General features: G+C 37.4%; 1 protein-coding gene across 1 annotated transcript; it reads right to left on the bottom strand.

Annotated features, from left to right (window-relative positions):
* Positions 1-447: 447 nt before the first annotated feature.
* On the bottom strand, positions 448-22,737 carry ST8SIA3 (ST8 alpha-N-acetyl-neuraminide alpha-2,8-sialyltransferase 3). The gene is made up of 4 exons (XM_039322122.1): positions 22,501-22,737; positions 18,313-18,435; positions 4,512-5,069; positions 448-3,313 (listed from the first exon to the last, which is right to left on the bottom strand). Exons 1-4 carry the CDS (start codon positions 22,677-22,679, stop codon positions 3,031-3,033), a joined length of 1,143 nt encoding a protein of 380 aa, XP_039178056.1. The 5' UTR covers positions 22,680-22,737; the 3' UTR covers positions 448-3,030.
* Positions 22,738-23,009: the final 272 nt, after the last annotated feature.

Genomic DNA, 23,009 nt, shown 5'->3' with positions numbered 1-23,009 from the left:
TGGAACATTGCTATCATGTCCCCCCTTGTCCTTCTCTTCATTAAACTACTAGACATACCCAGTTCCAGCAACCGTTCCTTATATGCTTTAGCCTCCAGTCCCCTAATCATCTTTGTTGCTCTTCTCTGTACTCTTTCTAGAGTCTCAACATCTTTTTTACATCATGGTGACCAAAACTGGAGGCAGTATTCCAAGTGTGGCCTTACCAAGGCATTGTAAAGTGGTATTAATACTTCATGTGATCTTGACTCTATCCCTCTGTTAATGCAGCCTAGCACTGTGTTGGCCTTTTTGGCAACTGCAGCACACGGCTGGCTCATATTTAGGTGACTGTCCACTAGGACTCCGAGGTCTCTCTCACAGTTACTATGTGTTTAGCTTGTCATCTAAGAAGCTTCTTCATTTCTGAACTTCAGAATTTCAGAACTGAAGAAGCTTCTTGGATGAGAAGCAAAACATTTTCAAGAAAGAACAAGATAGTCCAGTTGCCTTTTGGAAAAGCAGTTATGGGACATCCATGACCTGGATGACTGAGAATCTCTACAGACATCTAATTAACTGTGTGTCCAACAATAATAATGTCACCTGATTTGAAAACTATCTCCTAGAGAGAAGGAAGATCAAGGAAGCACTGGAAATAATAAAGCATACCCTATGAAATAACATCCAAAGTCAGGATCAAGAAGATCCCTACAAATACCTGGGTATCCTTCACACTGACAATATCAAGCATACTGAAGTTAAGAGGAAAGTAATGAATACATCAGAAGAGCAAAAAAGATCTTAAAGACCAAACTCAGAGATGGAAATACAACGAAAGCGATTAATATTTGGGCAATTCCAATCATTAGATACCCAACTGGAATAGTGGACTGAATGCAAGCTGAGCTAGGAACTTGGATAGGAAGACCAGAAAAATAATGACAGTGAATCATGCCTTCATCTGCTGAGCAATACTGACATTCTATTTACCAAGGAGCATAGGTGCATGTGGAATGTTGAAAGATCACAAGATAGTTGAAGAAGAAGAAAAAAAAAGCATTTGAAGAATATCTGAAAGACTGAAGAAGATGCACTGAAGCGAATGTACCACGAAGGCTTACTGAATACCAAAAAAATCAAACTAGCCTATAAGAAAGACCAAATGAAGAACAGAATAGAAACATGGTGAAGCAAATTAATATATGGCCAGTGCAGAAAAAAACCCCTAACAGGTCAAGCAGATGATAACAAGACCTCGTAATAGCTAAGAACAGGAAAGTTGAAAAAAGAATCAGAGGGGCTAATTCTGGCTGCACAAAACCACATCTTAAGAACAATTGCACATAAAACCAGAATTGAAAAGACAGCAAGAAACACCAACCATGCCTTTGCCAAGAATCTGAAGAAACAGTGGACTACTTAGCTGCTGCAAAAGGATCATATAGGCAGACTACAAACAACAGCATGACAAGTAGCAATAATGGGGTATTGGGATAGCTGCAAGCAAGAACTGGTGGAACCACAAAATAGAAAAAATAACAGAAAATGAAGAAGCTAATATGCTCTGGGAAATTGTCTGAAATTCAAACAGACAAGCCTACCCAGATTTAACAACTGTTGATAAGAAAGACAAAAAAGTCTGGTTAGTCAACATGGCAGTACCTGGAGGCAAAAGCAGAATAAAAGAAAACTGAAGAAAAGCACAAACTACCTGTAAATAGAAGTAGAGCAACTCTGGCAAAAGAAAACAACAGTAGTACCCATAGTACATAACAGGCCCCTTGGGTCCAATTCTAAAACATTTGGAGCGTCACTTGAACATGATCAGCATTGACAAAATCACCACCAGTCAATTGCAAAAGGCATCTTACATCCATGACAATACCTTTAATTATTAAACAACATCTGCCTATCTCAGGTCATTGGGAAGGACATTAGGTGGACAAAAATGCCAGTCTAAACATCTGGTTGACTGTGCAAGCAACTATTAATACATTCATGTTTTGCTAAAGGCTGCCACATTCTTTCTCCAAGACCATTTCTGTAGTTCTCCACAAATGAAATCATGCAAGGGAAGGGGATTTTTGTTTTAAATTTGCAGGAGATAATTGGCAGATCAGAAACATGCTGCTTTTATTTAAGCAAACACACTGTGCAAAATCATGGTGTTCTTGCACAAATACCACGTGCACAAAATTATTTTTATACTGATAGTGCCACAGGACCACATTAGCTACTTAGTCTGAATTGCACTGATAGTAGCTTGAGCAAGTCATTTCAACAGGAGATCTGAAAAGAAGAAACGTCTTTGAAAATTGGTCAATGGCCAAATTGCTATTTGGGTATTCAGTTGATCATCCGTGCCAGATATAGATGCTTAAATGCATGGACAATACTGTTGACTTTTCCTAGATTTTGATCTTCAAAGAGAAAAACTAGACTTTGGGAACAATTCAATCGTCTCTTAATTAGGAGACATTCTCAGTGATCTTAATAGACCTATTGTCTATTCATACTGCCCTAAACCATCATATAGTCCAAACTTCAGGAAAAATTCTCATGAATTAACACAGCCATGTTCCACTATGAATAGCAAGAGCATAAATTCACCCCTTCCCCAAATAAATCCAGAAACAACAATAAGCTAGTCTGAATAAGCAAACACAGAAGTTCTAACTATTGATAATGTACACCCTTTTTTTCCTTTCCAGAATGTGAAAAATATATGACTATGAAAATACTTTAATATTCTTGGCAACATAGCTAAGACATTCAAAACTTTTCTGCTATAAACAGCCTGGATTTTCCTACTTCAGAAAGATAAGAATTACTTCTGTCTTGCAAAATTGGCAAAGCCACTCTCCTAGGCTTTGAAAACTGGTAATAATAAACGGAGACTTCTCCAGAATTAAACACTTCCCCATCTTATTCCCACCAATGCCTTTCCTTTTAGAATTCTGCTTTGAAAAATTGCAAATTCAGTGGGGGCACTTCCCCCCCTTTAAAAAACAACAGCAACAATCTTTTGGCACTTCAAGTATGAAATCCTTAGGCACAGTGGGATAAAGTCAGTTTTGCAAGCCCTTCACCGTGCATTCGAAAGAGCTGCTGGAATTCAGCAGGCAGCTGATGGGATTCTTGCCATTTCGTAGTAAACTTGGTTCCTTTCTTGTCAAAATAGTGGTAGGGAAGATCCTCTCTGTTGTTTGGGTTGAAGCCAAAGGGCCAAAACCCATACAGGTGGATTTCATCACAAATCGCGGATGCAAGGGTGTACATCAAGATACCTGTGCTGAGTCGCTTGGGGGCCAAATGCTTGTTTTTCCAGTACCTGCAAAATAAGAATCCATAAAGTATCATTATTTTGGGGAAATCCTATTTCACATTCATATTTTTTCTGAGGTTCTTGGATGCTTTGGCAGAGCATGGCCTTTTTGGTGGTGGCAATTCTCAAAGTTCCTCTACAGAAATATCCACCTATCTCCTAGCTTTTAGTTTTTTATTAAATTTATATGCTACCTGTCTCACTGTCCTGTGTGACTGGATGGCTTACAATAGTATAAAAACATAGATATAAAAACATTAAAAGTGTTAAGATTAAACAACAATTAAATTATTATTAATAATATGAATGTGACATATTTTAAATTATGTTATCAAGATAGTCATGGTGGAAATATGAATACCGTTATGAACTTTTTTTGTTTTTTATAGTTTATTTTTATTTTTTTGCTTGATCTTGTTAGACATCTTTATATACTTTTTGTTTTCAATAGAAATGCTAAATATTAAAATCATTTCATGTTATTGAACTGAAGAAGTTTCTTGGATGAAAAACAAAACATTAAAACAACAAAGTCCAGTTGCCTTTTGGAAAAAAAAAGCACTTTTGGGACTATAGTAGTTATCATCTTTGTTGATCATCATGGATGATCATGGATGATGATCATCTTCATTCATAACACAGTGGATTCCCCCCTTATTTATTAGCCAATAAGCTATCTGAACAAATCAAGATTTTCATCTCTGTACTGCACTGGGACGAGCTTTGGGAATTTCCTTGCTTTTTAGTCTTTCCTATTTGGAAAGCAGAGGTATCAAATTAATTGATTTTTTTTAACGCTTCTTCATGGTTTTTTTTATTGTTGGATGTATTAAGTAAGCATTTAATTTTTTAATTAGTTCCTTCTTGCGTGACTCTTTCTATAAGGTGCCTCAGAGGCTCTTTTTATATGAAGAAGCACAGAATGAATCCAATAAACATAATAAGGCAGCAAGTCAGATGCCACTGGCTTTTTCTGCAATTTTTAAAAATTACTAGTCTATTCTATCTTTTGAGGCTCATTTATAGTAGTTGTTTCTTCTCCTGTTCAGATCCTTCTTAGTTTTTCAGGTCAGCAATGTAAGTGAAATGCTACCTGGGTTCACAAACTATCCATCCTCCTTACAACTGCCATAATTTGAATATCCTTTGGTTACACCAAAAACTAAGCACCAACAAGTTAATGATGCACAGCAGCAAATCGCACCTGTTAACATGTTGCATTATATTTCCTGGCCAAGCCAACTGGACTTTTAATTGTCCTCGATGCTCAATAAAGAAGTCTACCAAAGTTCTGGTAATAGTGGCTGAAGTATGGAAGAAAAAAGCTGGAATCCAGAGAATAGCTCCATCCAGCTTCTTCAAGCTTAGAAAAAAGTTATTGCGATCTTGAATGGTCAAAAGATTGTTGTAATACTTCTCCAAAATGCTCGGGTTAAAAGTGGTGATGTTGGTTTTCTTTCCAACATCTTTCTGGAATGCTTCGGTGGGTGCAAAATTGCAACGGAAAACAAAATCGTATTTGTCTATTTCCTGCCCGCACTGACTGCCGAGAAGAATTCCACTGTTTCCCACAACAGCGCAAATGTTGTAGTGCTTGTTCTGAATCGGCGAGACATCTGGAAGCAACAAGCGGAAGCTATTGCTAATGGAGAAGACGTACTTATGGCTGGAATAATCATAATGCATCAGCTGTCCAATCCGTACCATGTTCTTTGTTAAAGAAAAGTTTTTGATCACGTCCACATGCTGAAGGATTTCTCGTCTAAAAATAATAATAACAGAAAAACAATGACAATGCAAGGTCTCACCCGAAGCACCCAGTTATTGGCAGTGTTTTAGCATTAAAAAGAAACATAGGGTCTCAGACTGTTCATATACAGGCAATCCTCAACTTACGACCACAACTGAACTGAATTTCTGTTGCTAAGTAAGATGTTTGTTAAGTGAATTTGGCCCCATTTTAGGACCTTTCTTGCTACAGTTGTTAAATGAAACATTGCAACTGTTAAGTGAATCTGGTTTCTCAGAAGATCACAGAAGGTGGTCACTGGACCCTGGATTGCTGCAACTGTCATAAATATGAGTCAGTTGCCAAGTGCCTGAATTTTGATCATGTAACCATGGGAATGCTACAATGGTCATAAGTGTGAAAAACAGTCATAAGTCACTTTCTTCAGTGCTGTTGTAACTTTGAACTGTCACTAAATGAACTGTTGTTAAGTCGAGGACCATGTGTATTAGGTACAACAGATGGGTGGATTTGGTTGGTGTTTTTTTGAAAACAGATAAACTTTTAGCATAATGTGCATTTATATTTTTTAATAGATGAATTGACCACTAGTAGGAAAGACTTTAAGTTGGGAAGCCTGATTTTCAGTTTGATTACATTTCAACTTGATTCTAACTATATTCCATTTTGTTTTCTGCTGATGAAACAAATAAAGATGTTCCAATTCTAATTCCTTGAGTAGAGGCCTCACACACAAAAATCCCATATACACATGTCCACAACTGCACAGTAAACCCAAACTCCTCCGGCAAATTAAAAATAAAAAATAAATAATATCGATACAAATACACATTTAAAAGCATATAGAAAAATTAGCAAGAAGGAAAAAAAAGAAACAAAAGAAGCTATTAAATACAGATGGACAACTAACAAGCTTAAAATAATCAGTAGATCTAAAATATAAAATGACCACTATATTCTAAAACACCATTAACAATTTAGAGTATATTTCATACCAAATTCTAGTCAAGACATGTTCCTATTGTACAGCTGAAAAACTTTAAATAATAAGCAACCTCTGGGCTGTGGCCCATTAGCGGGCCATGAGCTATTTACAACTGGGTCATGGAAACGGGCTGAGCGCGCATGCACACATCCCCACTTGCGCAAGCAGGTGAGCGTGTGCACGTATGCCCCATTTGTGTGAGCGGTGGGCACGCGGGCGTGCCCTTGCATAAATGGAGTTGTGTGTTGGTGTTCTTACTGGCTGCTCACACAGAACCATCCCTCTCTTCCCCCCTCCCATTCTGCAAAGCCGGAAACATTGGGGAACTCTGGTGTAGACTGTTAGGAGCTGTGGTGGTGCAATAGTTGGAATGCAGTATTGCAGGCAAACTCTGCTCACTGCCAGGAGTTCAATCCTGACAGGCTCAAGGTTGACTAAGCCTTCCATCCTTCTAAGTTCAGTAAAATGAGGACCCAGATCACTGACAGCAATATGCTGATTCTGTAAACCACTCAGAGAGAGCTACAAAGCACTATGAAGTGGTATCTAGATCTAAGTGCTATTGCGAATGCTATATATTAGATTAAATGAATAAATTCTAGAATCCAAATTTGAGAAGAATTATAGCACATTTCTATGCAAAAAATCATAGTGCAAAAATGGTTTCCAAAGAAGACTGAATAGTAACCTTTTAGATATCCAGTAGCTCTAGGCGTTGAAACATCCTCACAGTTTAATTATCTTTCTATACAGGGGATTAGAGATCTTTTCCAATAAAAAGTGTATAAAATCCTTGTAGTTGTTATCATATACAATGCCGTTTCAGTATATTTGGAGGGGGTAACTGATCACATAATTTAGGGTTGCATTATTTTTCTGAAAAAGAGTGACGTAGGCTGGATCTATGGTTTTAATCTTCTTTTATCCTCGGGACGCATTTCCTCATGATGCGTCCGGCCCGTGGGCCGGCAGTTTGACACCCCTGATACAGACAGTGAGCTCCTTCACCTCTCTTCCCACAGTGTTATAATATCATCTAATGCAGGGGTCTTCAAACTTGGCCCTTTTATGACTTGTGGACTTCAACTCCCAGAATTCCTCAGCCAGGTACGCTGGCTGCTGAATTCTGGGAATTGAAGTCCACAAGTCATAAAAGGGCCAAGTTTGAAGACCCCTGATATAATGGGAACTTCAAACACCATAGCTCTCTGATGCCTGAGTTGTGCCATACAATTTCAACAAGAGGACCCTAGTGCCATGATGTGGGTCTGCCTCTGGGAACTTCCAATGAAATCACTGAACTGCTTGGCATTGACGTCTTGCCAATTTGGAATTAATCTGAAGAAAAAGATTACTTTTAGGACCTCCGCAATGTCCTCATTCAACCAATTTGCCAAGAATATAAAGTATGTGTGTGCAGGATTGGAAACTTCTATCAGCTCAATTTCTGCTATTGCTTAGTGATGGGATGCTCTGGCGTCCATTAGCATTTAAACATGTTGTCTAGGAATTCTGGAAGTTTTAGTCCCAGAGGACATAAAGTTGAGGAAGGATGGAGTAATGCAGGGGTCTCCAACCTTGACAACTTTGACTGGTGGACTTCAACTGGCTGGCTGAGGAATTCTGGGAGTTGAAGTCGTAAAGTTGCCAAGATTGGAGACCCCTGGAGTAATGCATAAGTCATTAATTAACAAAGAAAGAACTAATCTGAAATTTATTATTCCACAGAAGTAGGCAATCTCAGGAATACATTCATCTCTCCCCAGAATAATTTTGAACTTCACAGACTGATATGCTTAGAAAATAAAAATGGCAAGTATTTGTAGTTTGAGATTTTTATTAGGAAATTATTTCCCACCAATCCAGGCAAATTGTGTGGGAACAAGAACTATTTTACACACCTATTTCTCAAAGTATACAAAAAGCAGTTACAGCTATGTCAATTTATGAAAAAATATCCCAACTCCAAATGCCATTTTAGATGTTTTTTGAACTGCAAACAGATGGCTGAAAAATCTGCTTAATATTTTTAGATTTTTGCTTATTCCCATACTATTAAAGTTAGCAATATTAAAGAATAGTTATGGAAATCTCAAAAGTTTGTACATTGTTTTGCACAGTTTGGTTAAGTCCAATAGAATTGGATTTATCTAATATAATGCAATTATAGTTTTGGGATCATCCTGCAAATTGAGAATTTTAGATCCTGGAGCTTTTCCTTTTCCTGGGAAAAGGATAGTTTTCAATTAAAAAAAAATCAATTTATATTTGTGTGTGTATTCATTGATTTTTTTTTAAAGAGTGTAGTTCCTGGCTGCCAAAAAAGGCTACTCACCTTTGCGTTAAGTAAAAGACAGTTGCTTCTCAAGCTTACTAGGGGGTCTTTTTGACTGAGAAATAAGTAAACCTAGATTTGTTCCAGTGAAACATTTTGTCCTTGACATTACTATGGCATTCTCTTTTTGGCTGTACATCATTGTAGAAGATTGTTTCATTCATGAATGCTAATATTATGATTCTTTACATTTAAGGTAAATTATTAAACATTAGATGGAATTGATAACAGGAAATACTGCTGAAATTATTAGCCTTATAATTTAACTGTCTAGCCTTATTTTGTAAATATATATTCCTCTATCAAATCCCCAGCTTCTCTGGTGCTCACACCTTTAGCAATAGCAATAGCATTTAGACTTATATACTGCCCCATAGTGCTTTAGAGCACTGTCGGGTGATTTACAATGTCAGCATTATTTGCATATTGCCACCAGTAGTCTGGCTCCTCATTTTACCAACCTCAGAAGGCTGGAAGGCTGAGTCAACCTTGAGCCCCATCAGGATCGAACTGCAGGCTGTCGGCAGAGTTTGCCTGCAATACTGCAGTTAATTACAGTGCCCCCAGTGCTTGCTTTGCTAAAATAGAACTGATACAGAATGAGTTAAAGTCTTTCTCATCCTGATGCTTGAAGAAGTGGTGGATTGGAGATGACAGAAGCTGGAAACCAATAATCTGCATTGCCCTAGGATGAAAAAAGTTGTTTATAAGGACAACGGGTAGACTGCAAATTGCACAGAGTTCCTCTCTGATGAACATTTAGTGCAAGCAGGCTGATGTGCTTGTATTGATTTTTGATTTGCATGTACAACATAATAACTCAATTGGAATACAGGAACCAGTGTTATCCCAGGTCAGTACTGTTTTACGCTGACCAAAGTGATGCCTTAGTTTTTCAGGAAGGATTTTTTTCCACCCTTCCTGGAGATGTCAAGGGTTGACACATTTTACCATTAGACTATGTCAATCCCCCACCTCAATCTTTAAGTCTTCAAATCCTCAACAAAACTATATGGATTAATTTGAAATCTAAAATTAAAAGAAGTCATGATAACTACATTTAATAATGCTTTTATAATTAATTTAACTAGTGCTTTCTTTGATTCATTTTCCTCTGCTTTTTCATTATTGATATTTAATCAAAGTTTTACTTCTAATATAGAACAATTAAATAAGTACAGCAGGGGTCCCCAACTCCTGGACCATGGACCGGCACTGGGCCGCAGCCAGCCAGGAACTGGCTGTGCAAGCAAGTGAAGCCCCATCCATGCCCATGTGGGATCCGGACAGTGCATGAAACCACATCCCCCTGGGTCCGTGGAAAAACTGTCCTCCACAGAACTGGTCCTTGGTGCCCAAAAGATTGGGGGCCACTGAAGTACTGTATTTCTCTATGTCAGGGGTAGGCAATCTTGGCTCTTTTATGACTCATGGACTTCAACTCCCAGAATTCCTGAGCCAGCATGGCTCAGCATGGAAACCTCTCCCTTCCCCCCCAGCATGGTTGGCTCAGGAATTCTGGGAGTTGAAGTCCACAAGTCATAAAAGAGCCAAGGCTGCCTACCCCTGCTCTATATCAATAATATTAAGACATGTCTTAGCAAAAAATAACCTGTGTGGTAAAGGATTCCTGGTTTCATTGAAGGTTTTTAACAAGAGATTGGACCTGGAATGCTTGAGCCAGGGGTTGGAGTGAGAATTTAACTAGAGTTGTAGAATTCTGTTATAGAGTCAAAGATTGGAGATAAAACGAAACTCATAATTCTTTTTTTGGTAGGATAATGTTTATATGTTACTATACGTAGTCCTCAATTTACAACCATTTGTTTAGTGGCCATTCAAAGTTAGAAGAGCACTGAAAAAAATGACTTATGAACATTTTTCACACTTACGACCTTTACAGCATCCCCATGGTCATGTGATCAAAATTCAGACGCTTGGGCACTGACATGTCTCTATGACAGCTGCACTGTCCTGGGGTCATGTGATCACCATTTGTAGTCTTCCCAACCTTATTTTGAAAAGCAGAGTCAATGGGAAAATCTATATTTGCTTTATGACCAAATGATTCATTTAACAACTGCAGGGATTGATTTAACAACTGTGGCAAGAAATGTTTTAAAACAGAGCAAAATTCACTTAACCATTGTCTTGCTTAACAATAGAAATGTTGGGGTCTGTTGTAGTCATAAATTGAGGGCTACCTGTAGATTAACATTGCTAAAGATTAGCTTTTGATGAAATGTTACATGCATGTTCTAACTGTCATCAGATTGAATCCAATCATGCTTACACAACAGAACTACAGGAAATTGAATCAACTTGAATAAATTAAATTGATTTTACTAGACTGAATCCAGGTACAGATAATTGTTTGGAAGATGCTCTGTTCTATAAGTCACAGACAGATGGAGTAGACATCCTACTCATATATAAGGATAAAAGAATGGATAATTCACATTTTCCAAGTGTTTTCTGGATTGTGAAGAAGGATTATTGACACCCAAGCTTAGAAACGATTGGAGGGGATGTATTATGGAATGTGATAATGTGGTCCAAGTTAGATTAAAAGTACTGTTAGCACAATTTCTTTTACAATAACATTATAACTAGGATGTTATAGTATTTACTTTAAGAAATACTTTTCTTCATGCCTAGCATACAGCGAGACCACTTTGCCCTGTAATCAAGAAACCAATGTAATTTTCAAACTCTGCTGGATGGTGAATGAAACGTCATTTTAAATGGAACTGCAATTTGATTGCTACACAACTTTGAGAAAACCTTTTCAATAAAATAATAATTTATTTCAGGAGGCAAGAAAGAACTTGGAAAAAGGAATTCCTTCTGCTTGTGCAGACCTCTCGGCCTTAAATGGCCTGAAGAATAATGGAGCTGAAGTGAGCTTTTCCAGTATTATAACTTGGCTTCTTGAGCAAAATTTGTCTGTCTATCCTTTGTAGACAGAGAACTCTTTAATATTCAGTTTGGGGAACATTGAGAATATTAACATTTTCCCTAAAATAAATAAGCCTAATAAAAATGCCATTAGGGTTTGCATTTGCTCATCATAAGTAAACAACCTGGTTCTGATATAATTACTTATTTGCTATATTCATCTTCCTCTTGATACGGAACGGTACAACTTGTTCCTATCCCAAAATTCTGTGATGTGACTCAAGAGCCTTTCCAAAAGTTGAGACCACATTGCTTTTTAATGAGATAAAGGGGTAAAGCTTTTAGAAGAACTAAAGTAGAAGTACTACAGTGTAATGCTACACTACAGTATATGTAGTTCTTCATTGAAAAGTAAAAGAAGCAATAGATATAATAGCACAGAAGCTGTATTATTGTGTTTAATGAACCCAAGTTGAATTTAGTGTAAGTATTGAAATATGTAGGGTTTTTTTCTACATAGGAATATTGAATTGAAATAGGAAATATCTCCTTATTTCTAGGTTGGATCAAAGTGAGATCTAATCTAGAATTAAGGAGAAATTTCCTATCTGTGAGAACAATTAACCAGTGGAATGGCTTGCCTCCAGAAGTTGTGGATTCTCCAACACTGGAGGTTTTTAAGAAGAGATTGGACAGCATTTGTCTAAAATGGTATACTGTCTTCTGCTCAAGCAATGGGTTGGACTAGAAGATCTCCAAGGTCCCTTCCAATTCTGTTATTCTTTATTTCTGTCCTGGTTTCATCCATGTCACGGTCTTATCTCACCTTCAGTGGATGCCCTAACAGTTATCAAAAATCAAGTGCATCTGTTGGTCCATTAAAAGTTGTGCAGACCTTAGAAATGTATAGAAGAGTATAGAAATGTAGCTGTGTGATGGAAAAATATATGCTATATCTGACATCAATATTACTCTTAAAATCTGTATTAGTGTAGATTCTTCCATTTTACCTGTAACATCTAAGACATCTTTCCTTATGTCTTTCGATGCCTTTTGTGGATGTATAGAAGGCAGAGGTTGCCCATGTTTTAGTTGTTTTCCACCATAATATGGAGTATGGCAGAACAATATATGTACCATGATGGTCCAACACTGAGTATTACAAAAAGCTATCCCCATTTTTCACAAAGTAAATCTTTATAAGATATTAAAAAATGTATCATTTTGGACTTCTGATTTGATGTCGCAGTGTGATGGATGCAGGAAGACGGGGCTCTGTCTTCCACATTTGATTTTGTCCCGCTAGGGACCTAAAAAGGGTTGAAAATCACCCCAGATAAGCAACAAAGAAGGAGGGGACCCTTGTTGATCGTAGGAGGGTGGTGGCCCTTCCATTTGATCTGAGGAAGACCTCCAAACTGGCGGGTAAAGACTGGTTTTATTCATGTGGCTAGGCAGAAGCTGCTGACAACCAAAGAAAATAAGTATTAATAAGCAACTTTCAAGCAATGTGGATGGAACTGGGTGAGACCCTATCCTTTCTTTATGACTTTAAAACTTTTTCCTGGAAAAAAAACACACTCAAAGCCAAGAATCCTCCCTGAGGAGAGAGGGAAGGGGAATTTCCACCCCATTCTCCCAGGAAAAGAAAAGTGGTGAATTAATTGCTTGGGGAAAATAGAGAAAATTACAAGATTAATTTGAAAGTTTTGAAATTTGGGGACTAAACGTGCTTTTTGTTAAAAAAAGAGACTTGAAAAGCTTATAATATAAGTTCGGACTTAAAAAGCTAGAAGATGGCATCAACGACATCTAGTGGCAAGCCACAGCACTACAATTTATTATGTTTAAGGGAAATATGGTTTGAAGCTCAGATCCAGATAAGACTTTTGTTGTCCTTGGAAACTTTCACTTTTCTAGACTGCAGCTGAGAAAAAGGGGGAAAAAAACTCTTGGGCTACTTATCTGTGTGGCAGAGATGATAAACTATTTTGAAACTGGCCTGCCTGGACCACAAATATAAATACTGACTTTTAGAGCTGTGTCATGGAGCTATTTACCTGTAGAAGAAATGTGCATTATGAATTGAGATGATGAAATACTTTAGATTATAAACCTTTGATTGATGAACAACTTTTAATTACTTTTTTTTATCTCTGGACAGAAAGAATATGTTTTTCATTGGACAGAAAAACTTGAGTTTTGCTTATATTTGTTTAGGGGAGGCTTAAGGATGGACTGGTAGACTGGCTGGATAACTTGGAGCACAAATGACAATTGACTGAAACATTTTAAATCCCTAAATAGATTGGACTATAGAAACCACATATAAAAACAAAATAGATCTTCTATACTCAGCTTTAAATGGTAAAAAACCATCTCTAACACTTATCTCCAAAGTCCCCAGCTTGACATATCAACAAGAAAATGTTGACAAACTCAGAAGAAAATTCTTTGTATGTTAAAATTAATACAAGAGACAATTGCCTTAGCTCATGATGAGACTAAAAATAACACAAAGGAGATAAAAGAACAATTTTCTAATCTAAATCCACAAATTTAGAAAATGACTATAAAGAAGGAACTAATAATTCAGAAAATAGAAGGAAAATTAGAGGAAGTGGACCCCAAGTTGGAGGACCTAAAGGAAGAAATTAACAAACAGACTCAGACAAATGAAGAATTAGAAGACATCGCAATAATACCATAAATGGGAAAAAATATTTCCTGTCAAGATCTCAAAACACTCTTGAGGATAAGGAAGAAGAACTGATCGAATGGAAGATAAAGCTGTTGGGAGAGTTGTAGGAAATTGGAGAAGGAAGAAAGCTGTTTAATGAATATCAACAGGCTGAGCATTCTTCCAAAATACCTTAACCAAATTGTCTTACTTATTCCAAACAATATACATAAAAATAGATGATTCAAAGGCATTGATTTGGAAAGTTAGTTGGCAAAGGAAAAAAGCTAGAGTAAGATTGAAAATAGAGGTCTTGACCTATTAGATGGGATATTATACAATTAAAGAGATGTTTGAATACAGCTAAGAGAATAGATAATTGTTAGAAATAGAAATGTTATTAGAACTAGAAAGATAGGATTTATAACTAGAATTTTATATTTTGATATGAGAAGGGAAATATGAAAATGCTAAGAGGGTTTGAACAAGGAAAGTCTTTGGTTGCCCAAATATAATTTATTATGAGAAAATTATAAACGATAGAGATACTTTGAACACTGATGGGAAATCTTTTTTAAAAAAAAAACGGGGAAAACAGGATATTGATTGAACAAATGGATATTAAATGCAAATGCAATTGAGATATGTTTTGGTTAGAAAAAATATTTTAAATTGATACTACTGATATTATATATAATATTAGAAAAATGTAACAAAGATGCTGGTATTCAATTGCATATGTATTAACAGCAATAAGAATTGTATTTGCTCGATATGGAAAATATCTAACATCGGAAGAAGAGAGGAAGCACTGGATGGTGTAGTATTGTATCTAGATTGAGGAAGTTAATATGTACCACTAAATTACTGATGAACCCAGACAACACGTTGTTTATTAAGTACTTATGATTGTAAAACTAGAAAATTAATAAAATACTTATAAAAAAATAAGAAATGTATCATTTTAAAGCAATTTTGGAGGTTGTGCACGAGACTTAAAACTTCTATTTTTATTTTTGCTGGATGCTTAGTATTGATATCACACAGTTTCCCAGGGTGGGGAAAATAAATAGAAATGGGGAAAATATTTGGATGGGGTGGAATAAAGAAATATCAAGAAAGATCTGTGTAACCCCTCTTCTTGCACTTCTTCCCGATTACCAATTCAAGACTATCTTACATTATAGATATAGTTCCAGATACAAATCCATGGTCAGAAATAATTATAATCTTATTCTCTCTCTCTCTCTCTCGCTCTCGCTCTCGCTCTCGCTCTCTTTCTCTCTTTCTCTCTTTCTCTCTTTCTCTCTCTCTCTCCACCCTTTATCCACTCATTGCTTTATAAGTAACTCAAGGTGGTGAACATATCTAATATTCCTCTTCCTCTCCCCCCCACAATAATATCCCTCTAAGGTAAGTTGGGCTAACGGAGAAGGACTTGCCCAAAGTTACTCAACTGGCTTTCATACTTCAAAGGACTAGAATTCATAATCTGGTTTATAGACCAACATTTTAACCACTGCACCAAACTATGTTGACATACATTATGTTAATAATGTTATTACAGATTACAAATTACATATTATGCACACACATTAACTATGTTAACATATACCAAGCACACTGAATTTGATATAACAGAGTTTGTATTTGAAAGCTAATCTTTCAGCTTTATCTGTAAAAGAAAAAAGCAATACTGCATTTATCTGACAAGATTGTCCCATCTTATTTCCAAATAATTTAGTTTTAAAATGGAAAGATAGCTCAGATTTAATAGCACAGTAATAGAAGCAGGTGATTTGGTTTTTTTTTCTGCCTAATATTTATTTTGGAGTGGGTTATTTAAAATACAGTTATCTTCCCTTCAGGTAATTATGAGTAAAAAAATGGAGAGAGATTTCTTTTAAGAGTAATATAATATGAACTGCATTGAGTATTTAGGAAATTTTGTTGAATACATGCTAAGAATGATGTACTTTTTCTCTCTTACCCATAAATAGAACAAAATTTAAATTATTCATAATGAAATTAATATTTTTCGTAGGAAGTGATATTTCTTTTTCTTTTTGAAAAATCTGTTTTGGATATAGCAGTATAAAGAAATATTCTTGGAAATAATACAGCATTGTGATCCTCTTGATGGAGAAATTCTATAATGAAATTAAAGCTAAATGGACTGTTGCTTCCTTAATGAAATTTCAGATTGTGTTTGTGTCTGTCCTATAAAGAATATTAGAATGGAACCTGAGTTGATAACATGCTTCGCCCAAATTCCATTGTATTTGTTTTCCATTCTAGTTTTTAAAGCTATGTAATCCACCATCTAGCTTCTCCTCTGTGCAGTACCAGATAAAATGTAATCAAATCAACTGTTAACATATCTACTCTTCTTACACAGAACTGAAGCTATTTCCATCCTATTTTATTTTATTTGATTCCCATCTCCATCATCTCCAAATTGTATTTAAAATAGTGCAATATTGAAACAGCTTGATTATTTCAACAAAATAGGTAATTTCTAGCTGGGTGAGAATCCATATATTTCACTCAACATGGGTGGCTGTAATCTTGGCTCTCTGTTAGCTAATGATTAACAGAATCTATTAAAGAATGAATAGATTGCGAAGGAATGGCTCATATTTCCTATATTCCCTCTCTTTCAAAAAAAATTGGCTGTCTGCTAATGGAAGTGTTTTTCAATCTAATCTATTCTAGTCAGTTTATTGTTCAGCTCAGATGGCACTGTAAAAAAAACTTATCAAGTTTCTTGGTATAATCAGTGTTTAAAGAGTCTGGTTATAATAAATCCTGATTTTATGATCAAAGCTAACCAGGATCACACGTCTACTTTCTGCTGAACAATAAACTGGCTAGAATAGATTAGATTGAGAAACACTTCCATTACCAGGGAGCCCTGCCAGTAAATCCCAGAATCTGCCACCACAGTTTGACCAGCTACATTGTCATGCTGGCAGAAACATCGAGAAAAAAAAAAGCTATGGAGAAGGAGGTAAATTATGCTAATCTTCCAGACATTGTCTCTCAATCTTGGCAGCTTTAAGATCTGTGTGGACTTCAACTCCCAGTGTACATGATAGCTGGGGAATTCTGGAAGTTGAAGTCTACACACCTTAAAGTTGTTAAGATTGAGAAACCCTGCTCTGGACTACTACTTCCTACACAGTTCCAGTCCTAAAGACTGAACTGAGTTCTCCTTTCAAAAACCTCTTTCTGAAACAATGATAATTTCAATAAATGTAATTCAGACTGGGTAGCCTTCTGCTGCTTTGGCAAGTTACTATTAAGTATCTAGCAACAGAGACTTCCTTAAAGCAAATTAATTCTCTAGGACAGTGGTTCTCAACCTGTGGGTCGGGACCCCATTTGGGGTCGAACGACCATTTCACGGGGGTCGCCAAACAAGGCTGTCCGCCATTTTTTCCCCCTTTTCTTTGGCAACACCCCTGGCACCCGGTGATGTATAAGTGGTTGGGGGGTCACCACAACATGGGGAAGTGTATTATGGGGTCGCGGCATTAGAAAGGTTGAGAACCACTGCTCTAGGAATTGGGGATGTGACATGTGAAGGAAGCATGCAATTTCACTCTGTTATTGCTATAGTTACTTATATATTACTCTTTATTTATATTATACATATATTGCATTCATTCTTTAATTGCCTTGCAGTTGCTTCACTCTATTTGGTAGTATTTGTCTACACTGATGCATTTATTAGGTTCAGTGTATGATAATACCATCCTGGGACAGAATAGAAAGCCTAAAACAGAAGTCTCCGTTGGTTTAGAGCAGAGGTGGGGAACGGTGGCCCTTTTATGACTTGTGGACTTCAACTCCCAGAATTCTGAGCCAACATAATGAATTGAAGTCCACAAGACATAAAAGGGCCATCATTCTCCACCCCTGGTTTAGAGTCTTTGTACAACCTGATCTCTTTTGAATGTACAGGGAGAAATACTGCTAAAAAAAAAAAAAGAATAACACCATCTTATATGTACTTGGCAGGAAAATTACAACCTCACTTCATATTAAAACACCTTGGCTTAATTCATATAATTTAAAACAGCAAGATATCCAGTTCAGTGTCCCCAAATGATCCCTTCATCTTTCAGGCTCAAATGACTTGAGAGATAATCAGTGCAGACATAGAAATGCATCTCAATATTTGGGACATTTATTCCCTAAGACACTGATACAGAGGTTGGATATTTTTGACAACTTTCAAGGGAACAGTTGTCTGTTGTCAAGTGGCTGTGCTTAAAAGCTAGCCTTAGGGTGGATTTGCCCCAAATCTAGAATCATCCTGAGCCTAGCATCACTTGTCACTTTTTTTTCTCACCTTTGTTGTAAGAACGCTGTTCTGTTGAATGTCCACTTGGGCGATTTGTCCTGCACCTCCTGATTCAAGGAATTTGTGTTGGGTACAAAGGAAGGATCAAGGAACTTCAGTGCAAACTGTGACCTAAAACAGTTCACATATTTATGCAATCAGTGAAAAGTATTTATGACATTAAGGGCCAAATTAAGGATGTTATCATTTCTATTCACTCTTATCACCACTGTCCATTAGAAGAAGACATTCTCTGATATATGAGTCTCAACATCTAAACATGTTCAGATGGGTGGAAATTACCAACTCCCTTTTCAGATGAGCACTTGTTAGAAAGGCTATTTTTCTATATGGAGGAAGGTTCATTCCCCAGAGGAAAATACAGGTAGTCCTTGACTTACAACCACAACTGAGCCCAAAATTTCTGTTGCTAAACGAGACAGTTGTTAAATGAATTTTGCCCCATTTTATGATGTTTCTTGCCACAGTTGTAAAATGAATCATTGCAGTTGTTATATTAGAAATATGGTTGTTAAGTGAATCTGGCTTCCCAGATTGTCTTTGTTGGTCAGAAAGTCACAAAAGGGGATCATGTGACACCACAAACATCATAGATGTAAGTCAGTTGCCAATCATCAGAATTTTGATCACATGACTGTGGGGGGATGCTGTAATGGTTGTAAGTGTGAAAAATGGTCATAGGTCACTTTTTTCAGTGCTGTTGTAACTTCAAACTGTCACTAAATGAACTGTTGTAAGTTGAAGACTAAATATTATTGCCCTTCTTACAGCCCAACTGCCAGGAAATATACTACAATTAGGTTGCATTAACTATAAAAATTGTATGCTATGACTAGTCTGGAAACAGGATCAGAATAGTTTAGCAATTCAGTTCCTAATTCCTGAAACCGTAACTGCTGACACCATCACCTGGATATGTTTTAGGGGTCTTATTTTTCCTGTAATATGGATACTTTATGATTCTGAGTATTCCACAGCACTTAACCAAACTTTATTGATCTCCAAAGAGCTCAGCTGGTTAGTACTTGGAAGAGAGACAACTATATGAGTCCATGGAGATTAGACTTTAAAAGTTTACATCTATCTATCTATCATCTCTCTCTATCATCTGTTGCAAAGGACTTCTATAGTGCTGCAGTTTTGACCTGTTCTCCCTCTTCTCTAAGTTCACTTTTTAATCTCTCTTTTCAAAGACCCAATATTTCTTCCATCTAATTTTCCATGAGTATCTGCTCTCTAACTGGATGTTCTGTACTTTCAGGCTCTTTTTTGTTTAACACTTCCTCATTCTGTTTTTAATTTCACTGTCTGGTTTGTTCTCTTCCTTGCAAGACTATGTTTCTAAGATCCCCTCTGTTGCGGAGATTAATCACATCGTCAATTCTTTGAATGTTGACTTGTAAGCATCTAAATTGAAAGCATTCATGAACATTATCATTAGGAAAACTCATCCCACTAAACCAAGGATTGGAAATGTTAAGTTATTGTCCAAAGATAAACAAGGGCTTAAGCTGAAAGGAATCCCTTGAAAATCAAGAGGGAAGGGGAGAAATGAAGCTACCAAAAGCTAAGTGGTGAACAGAAACATTCCAAAAAGCAGAATCATATTCTGTGATATTGAGCTACAATTTCCATTATTCTGTATCAGAAAGTAGAGATTGGGAGAAACATAATCCCAAATTCTGGTACCTTCCAGATTCAGAAACATAGGATTTCTCTGTTGTTGGATGATATTTACACAGCAGTTTCCAAAAATTGGTTCAAGCCTATAAAGATTATAACTTTTCTAAAGGTTGTACAACATTCTTTGATTTCAATGGAATGTTTACTAAATTTTCATGAAATGCAAGCAAAATGACTATTCACAGACATCACTTGCCTTTATGACAGTAGCAACCAGAAAAAGAAGAACATGAATAAAAACCTGTCATAAAAAATGAACTGAATTGATTATGAATCAACAATACATTTAAAATAAAATTTGGTTCCATCGATATTTTCCCTAAACATTTAAATGTGGTTGCAGTTGGCTTCCAACTGAAAATTATATGAGTACTTTGGTTAGAAATATAGGATAATATTAGCCCTAATATAAAATAATACATGACGGTCCTATATGCAAACATTTTTGTAAGTATACACATTTATGCAAAGATCATACCTGATGAGTTATATGAGAATTTCAAATTTTCTTTTTAAAAAGGGTAGGCAAAATATAGACTTCCATTTCTTACTGAATCACAATTGCTAGAGGCCTAGGCAATCTGTTAAATGTAGTTCAAACATGTGGTGGACCACATGTTTCCTATTCTTAATCTAAAACATCCTCTAGTCTGCATATAGTTTTCTAATTTATTCATTTATCTGTCATGATTGAGTCAATATTCTTTAAAATATCACTTTGTATATATGATAACTTCTCCATTGCAATGCCATAAGAAAATGGAATAAAATTATTTTCTCTTGTCCTATGATCTGAACCAATGCATTCAAATCGCAACAAACCATATCCTAAATCATAAAGCAATCTTAATAATTAGGATTTCAGTTAAGCCTGAGAATCAATTTCTTGATGGTACCAGCTATTGGACAGTAAACAGACTTAAATGGTAGTGGGCTGTGTTCGATTAAAAAGATACATAACTGCATATTCCTTCCATACTCAGGTGAACATGAAATGGGTCTTCCATATTATCCTTATGATTCTATCAACCTGTAGAAACCTGATCAGATATTTCTGATGAGTCTCCATGACAAGGAATGCTCTGTATAGAAAATGTACAAGCTGGGCTTCCCCATCTGGCTGAAACAATATATTTGGGAGTCACTGGCTTGGAAGGGGATGCTACAGTGACCTATGGTTTAATGATGACTGTGAAATAGCTTATATGTGCTAGAGTCAATGTTAAGATAACAGAACAGAGAAGCAGTTTCCCAACAGTTTGCCAGCAGATTCCATAAAAATATAATGAGTATTGTAAGCTTGGTATTGTTTACTCTGATAGGGCACAGTAAGCTTACTAATAGGTAGCATCTTTCATTCCTTGGGATGCTTTAAACCACTGGGAATAATATTCAAATGGAATGTTTTAAACCCTAAGTGCTCAAAACTATGCCAAATCTTCATGGGTCTGAACTGAAGAGCAGAAAACAGAGGTGCGATCAGCACCATGGACAGTGGCCTTGCTACTCAGCCTCCCTTGCGAGAGGGTTTCCGCCTTCTTCAGCTTTCGGCATCTCTGCTCAATTTTAACTCTTCCCAGCTATAAATACAGGGCGGTGGCGCGGAATGTCAGAGATGATTCCCCCACAACGAGCGTGAGTGGGCGGATGGGTGATCCACTGGCCGAAACACCCTCCCAAACTGCCTTAGTCTAGGGTATATTTGTCTGGCCTCTGGGCGTCCAAGGAAGGCGAAGAATGAAGAAGCCTGAATTATTCTCAAGCCTGGCTGGAACCACCCTCTCCCCCACTCCTAAATTTCTGGCCTTTGGCTCCCCGGCTTTAAACGGGAAAACCAAACACGGGGGAAGCCCAGCGATTAGGAAGGAAAAGTCAAACAAAGGAATCCGCCGTCTTCTCCTGCCCGGTTAGACAGGGAGAGCCCACACCGGACCGAGAGCTGCAAGGAAGGCAGATGGGAGAGGAGGAATTGCGAGGGAGATTAGAGAACCCGCATCGCTTTCCCTTCTTTCGCTTTGCTCATTTAAACACTGCGTATCTGCGATTCCCCGGCGCCAGGGAACACCGGGATCGTCTTCCCCCTCTACGGCCAAAGAAACAAGGCGCCTGCGCCATTAGTCCGTCCTCCGTCCGGAATAAACATGAACCAGCCAAACCGTCAGCTGCCCATCATATTATACATCTACCCCCCCACCTCACCCTACCCCACCCCACCTCGCTACCCCCGCCGGCCACTGATGCAAAAGCTCAAAGCTGCGCGGCCCGATCGATTTCCACACAAAGCATTTTAAAGGAGGGGGTGTTGTACGGTTGGCACAAAAGCCAGAAAGGGGTAGGGGTGTCCCGGAGCGTGGATTCAATAATAATATTCCCCTCTCCCCTCCCCTGCCCTCAGCTTGCATACCCTCTACCCATCTCGCCAGCATGCCTTTCCTCGTGGAAGGGAGGAGGGGGAAGGGAAGACAATCTATGTATAATTTGACAAGCACTCACCTAAATCCGGCATGGAGCATATACATTCTTGGCACTCCCGTGTTGGCATATTTGGGAGTGGTGAAGATGTTGTCTTTTTTCAGGGACACGTAGCTGATCAAGGACAAAATCAAGAGAGCCACGCTGACCATCACTAGCCCCAGAACACTCACCACTCGGACCATCTTGCAGCTTCTCATACCTAGGGCGGGAGGGGGAGAGAGAGAGGGAAAAAAAAAAAAGATATACCCTGGGTTGTGAGAGCTACATTGGAGTTAACACACCCAGAAAGGAGGGATGGATGGAGCTGATGCTTGTGTGCTTGAGTGTGTGTGTGTGTGTGTGTGTGTGTGTGTGTGTGTGTCGATATGGCTAACAGCTAAGGAGGGGGAGGGAAAAACACATGCAACTAAAGGATTAATGCACAGTGTACTGGCACACAGATATACAGGAGCTCAGGCAAATAATAATCATAATGTAATAATGTGGTTAAGATCCAGAGTGTTCAAGAAAGAAACTGAAGGCTTTAT

Source organism: Crotalus tigris, unplaced genomic scaffold (assembly GCF_016545835.1).
Source record: "Crotalus tigris isolate CLP2741 ecotype Arizona unplaced genomic scaffold, ASM1654583v1 scf7180000023830.6690815, whole genome shotgun sequence".
Taxonomy (NCBI): domain Eukaryota; kingdom Metazoa; phylum Chordata; class Lepidosauria; order Squamata; family Viperidae; genus Crotalus; species Crotalus tigris.
This window is presented reverse-complemented; position numbering and strand designations above follow the sequence as displayed.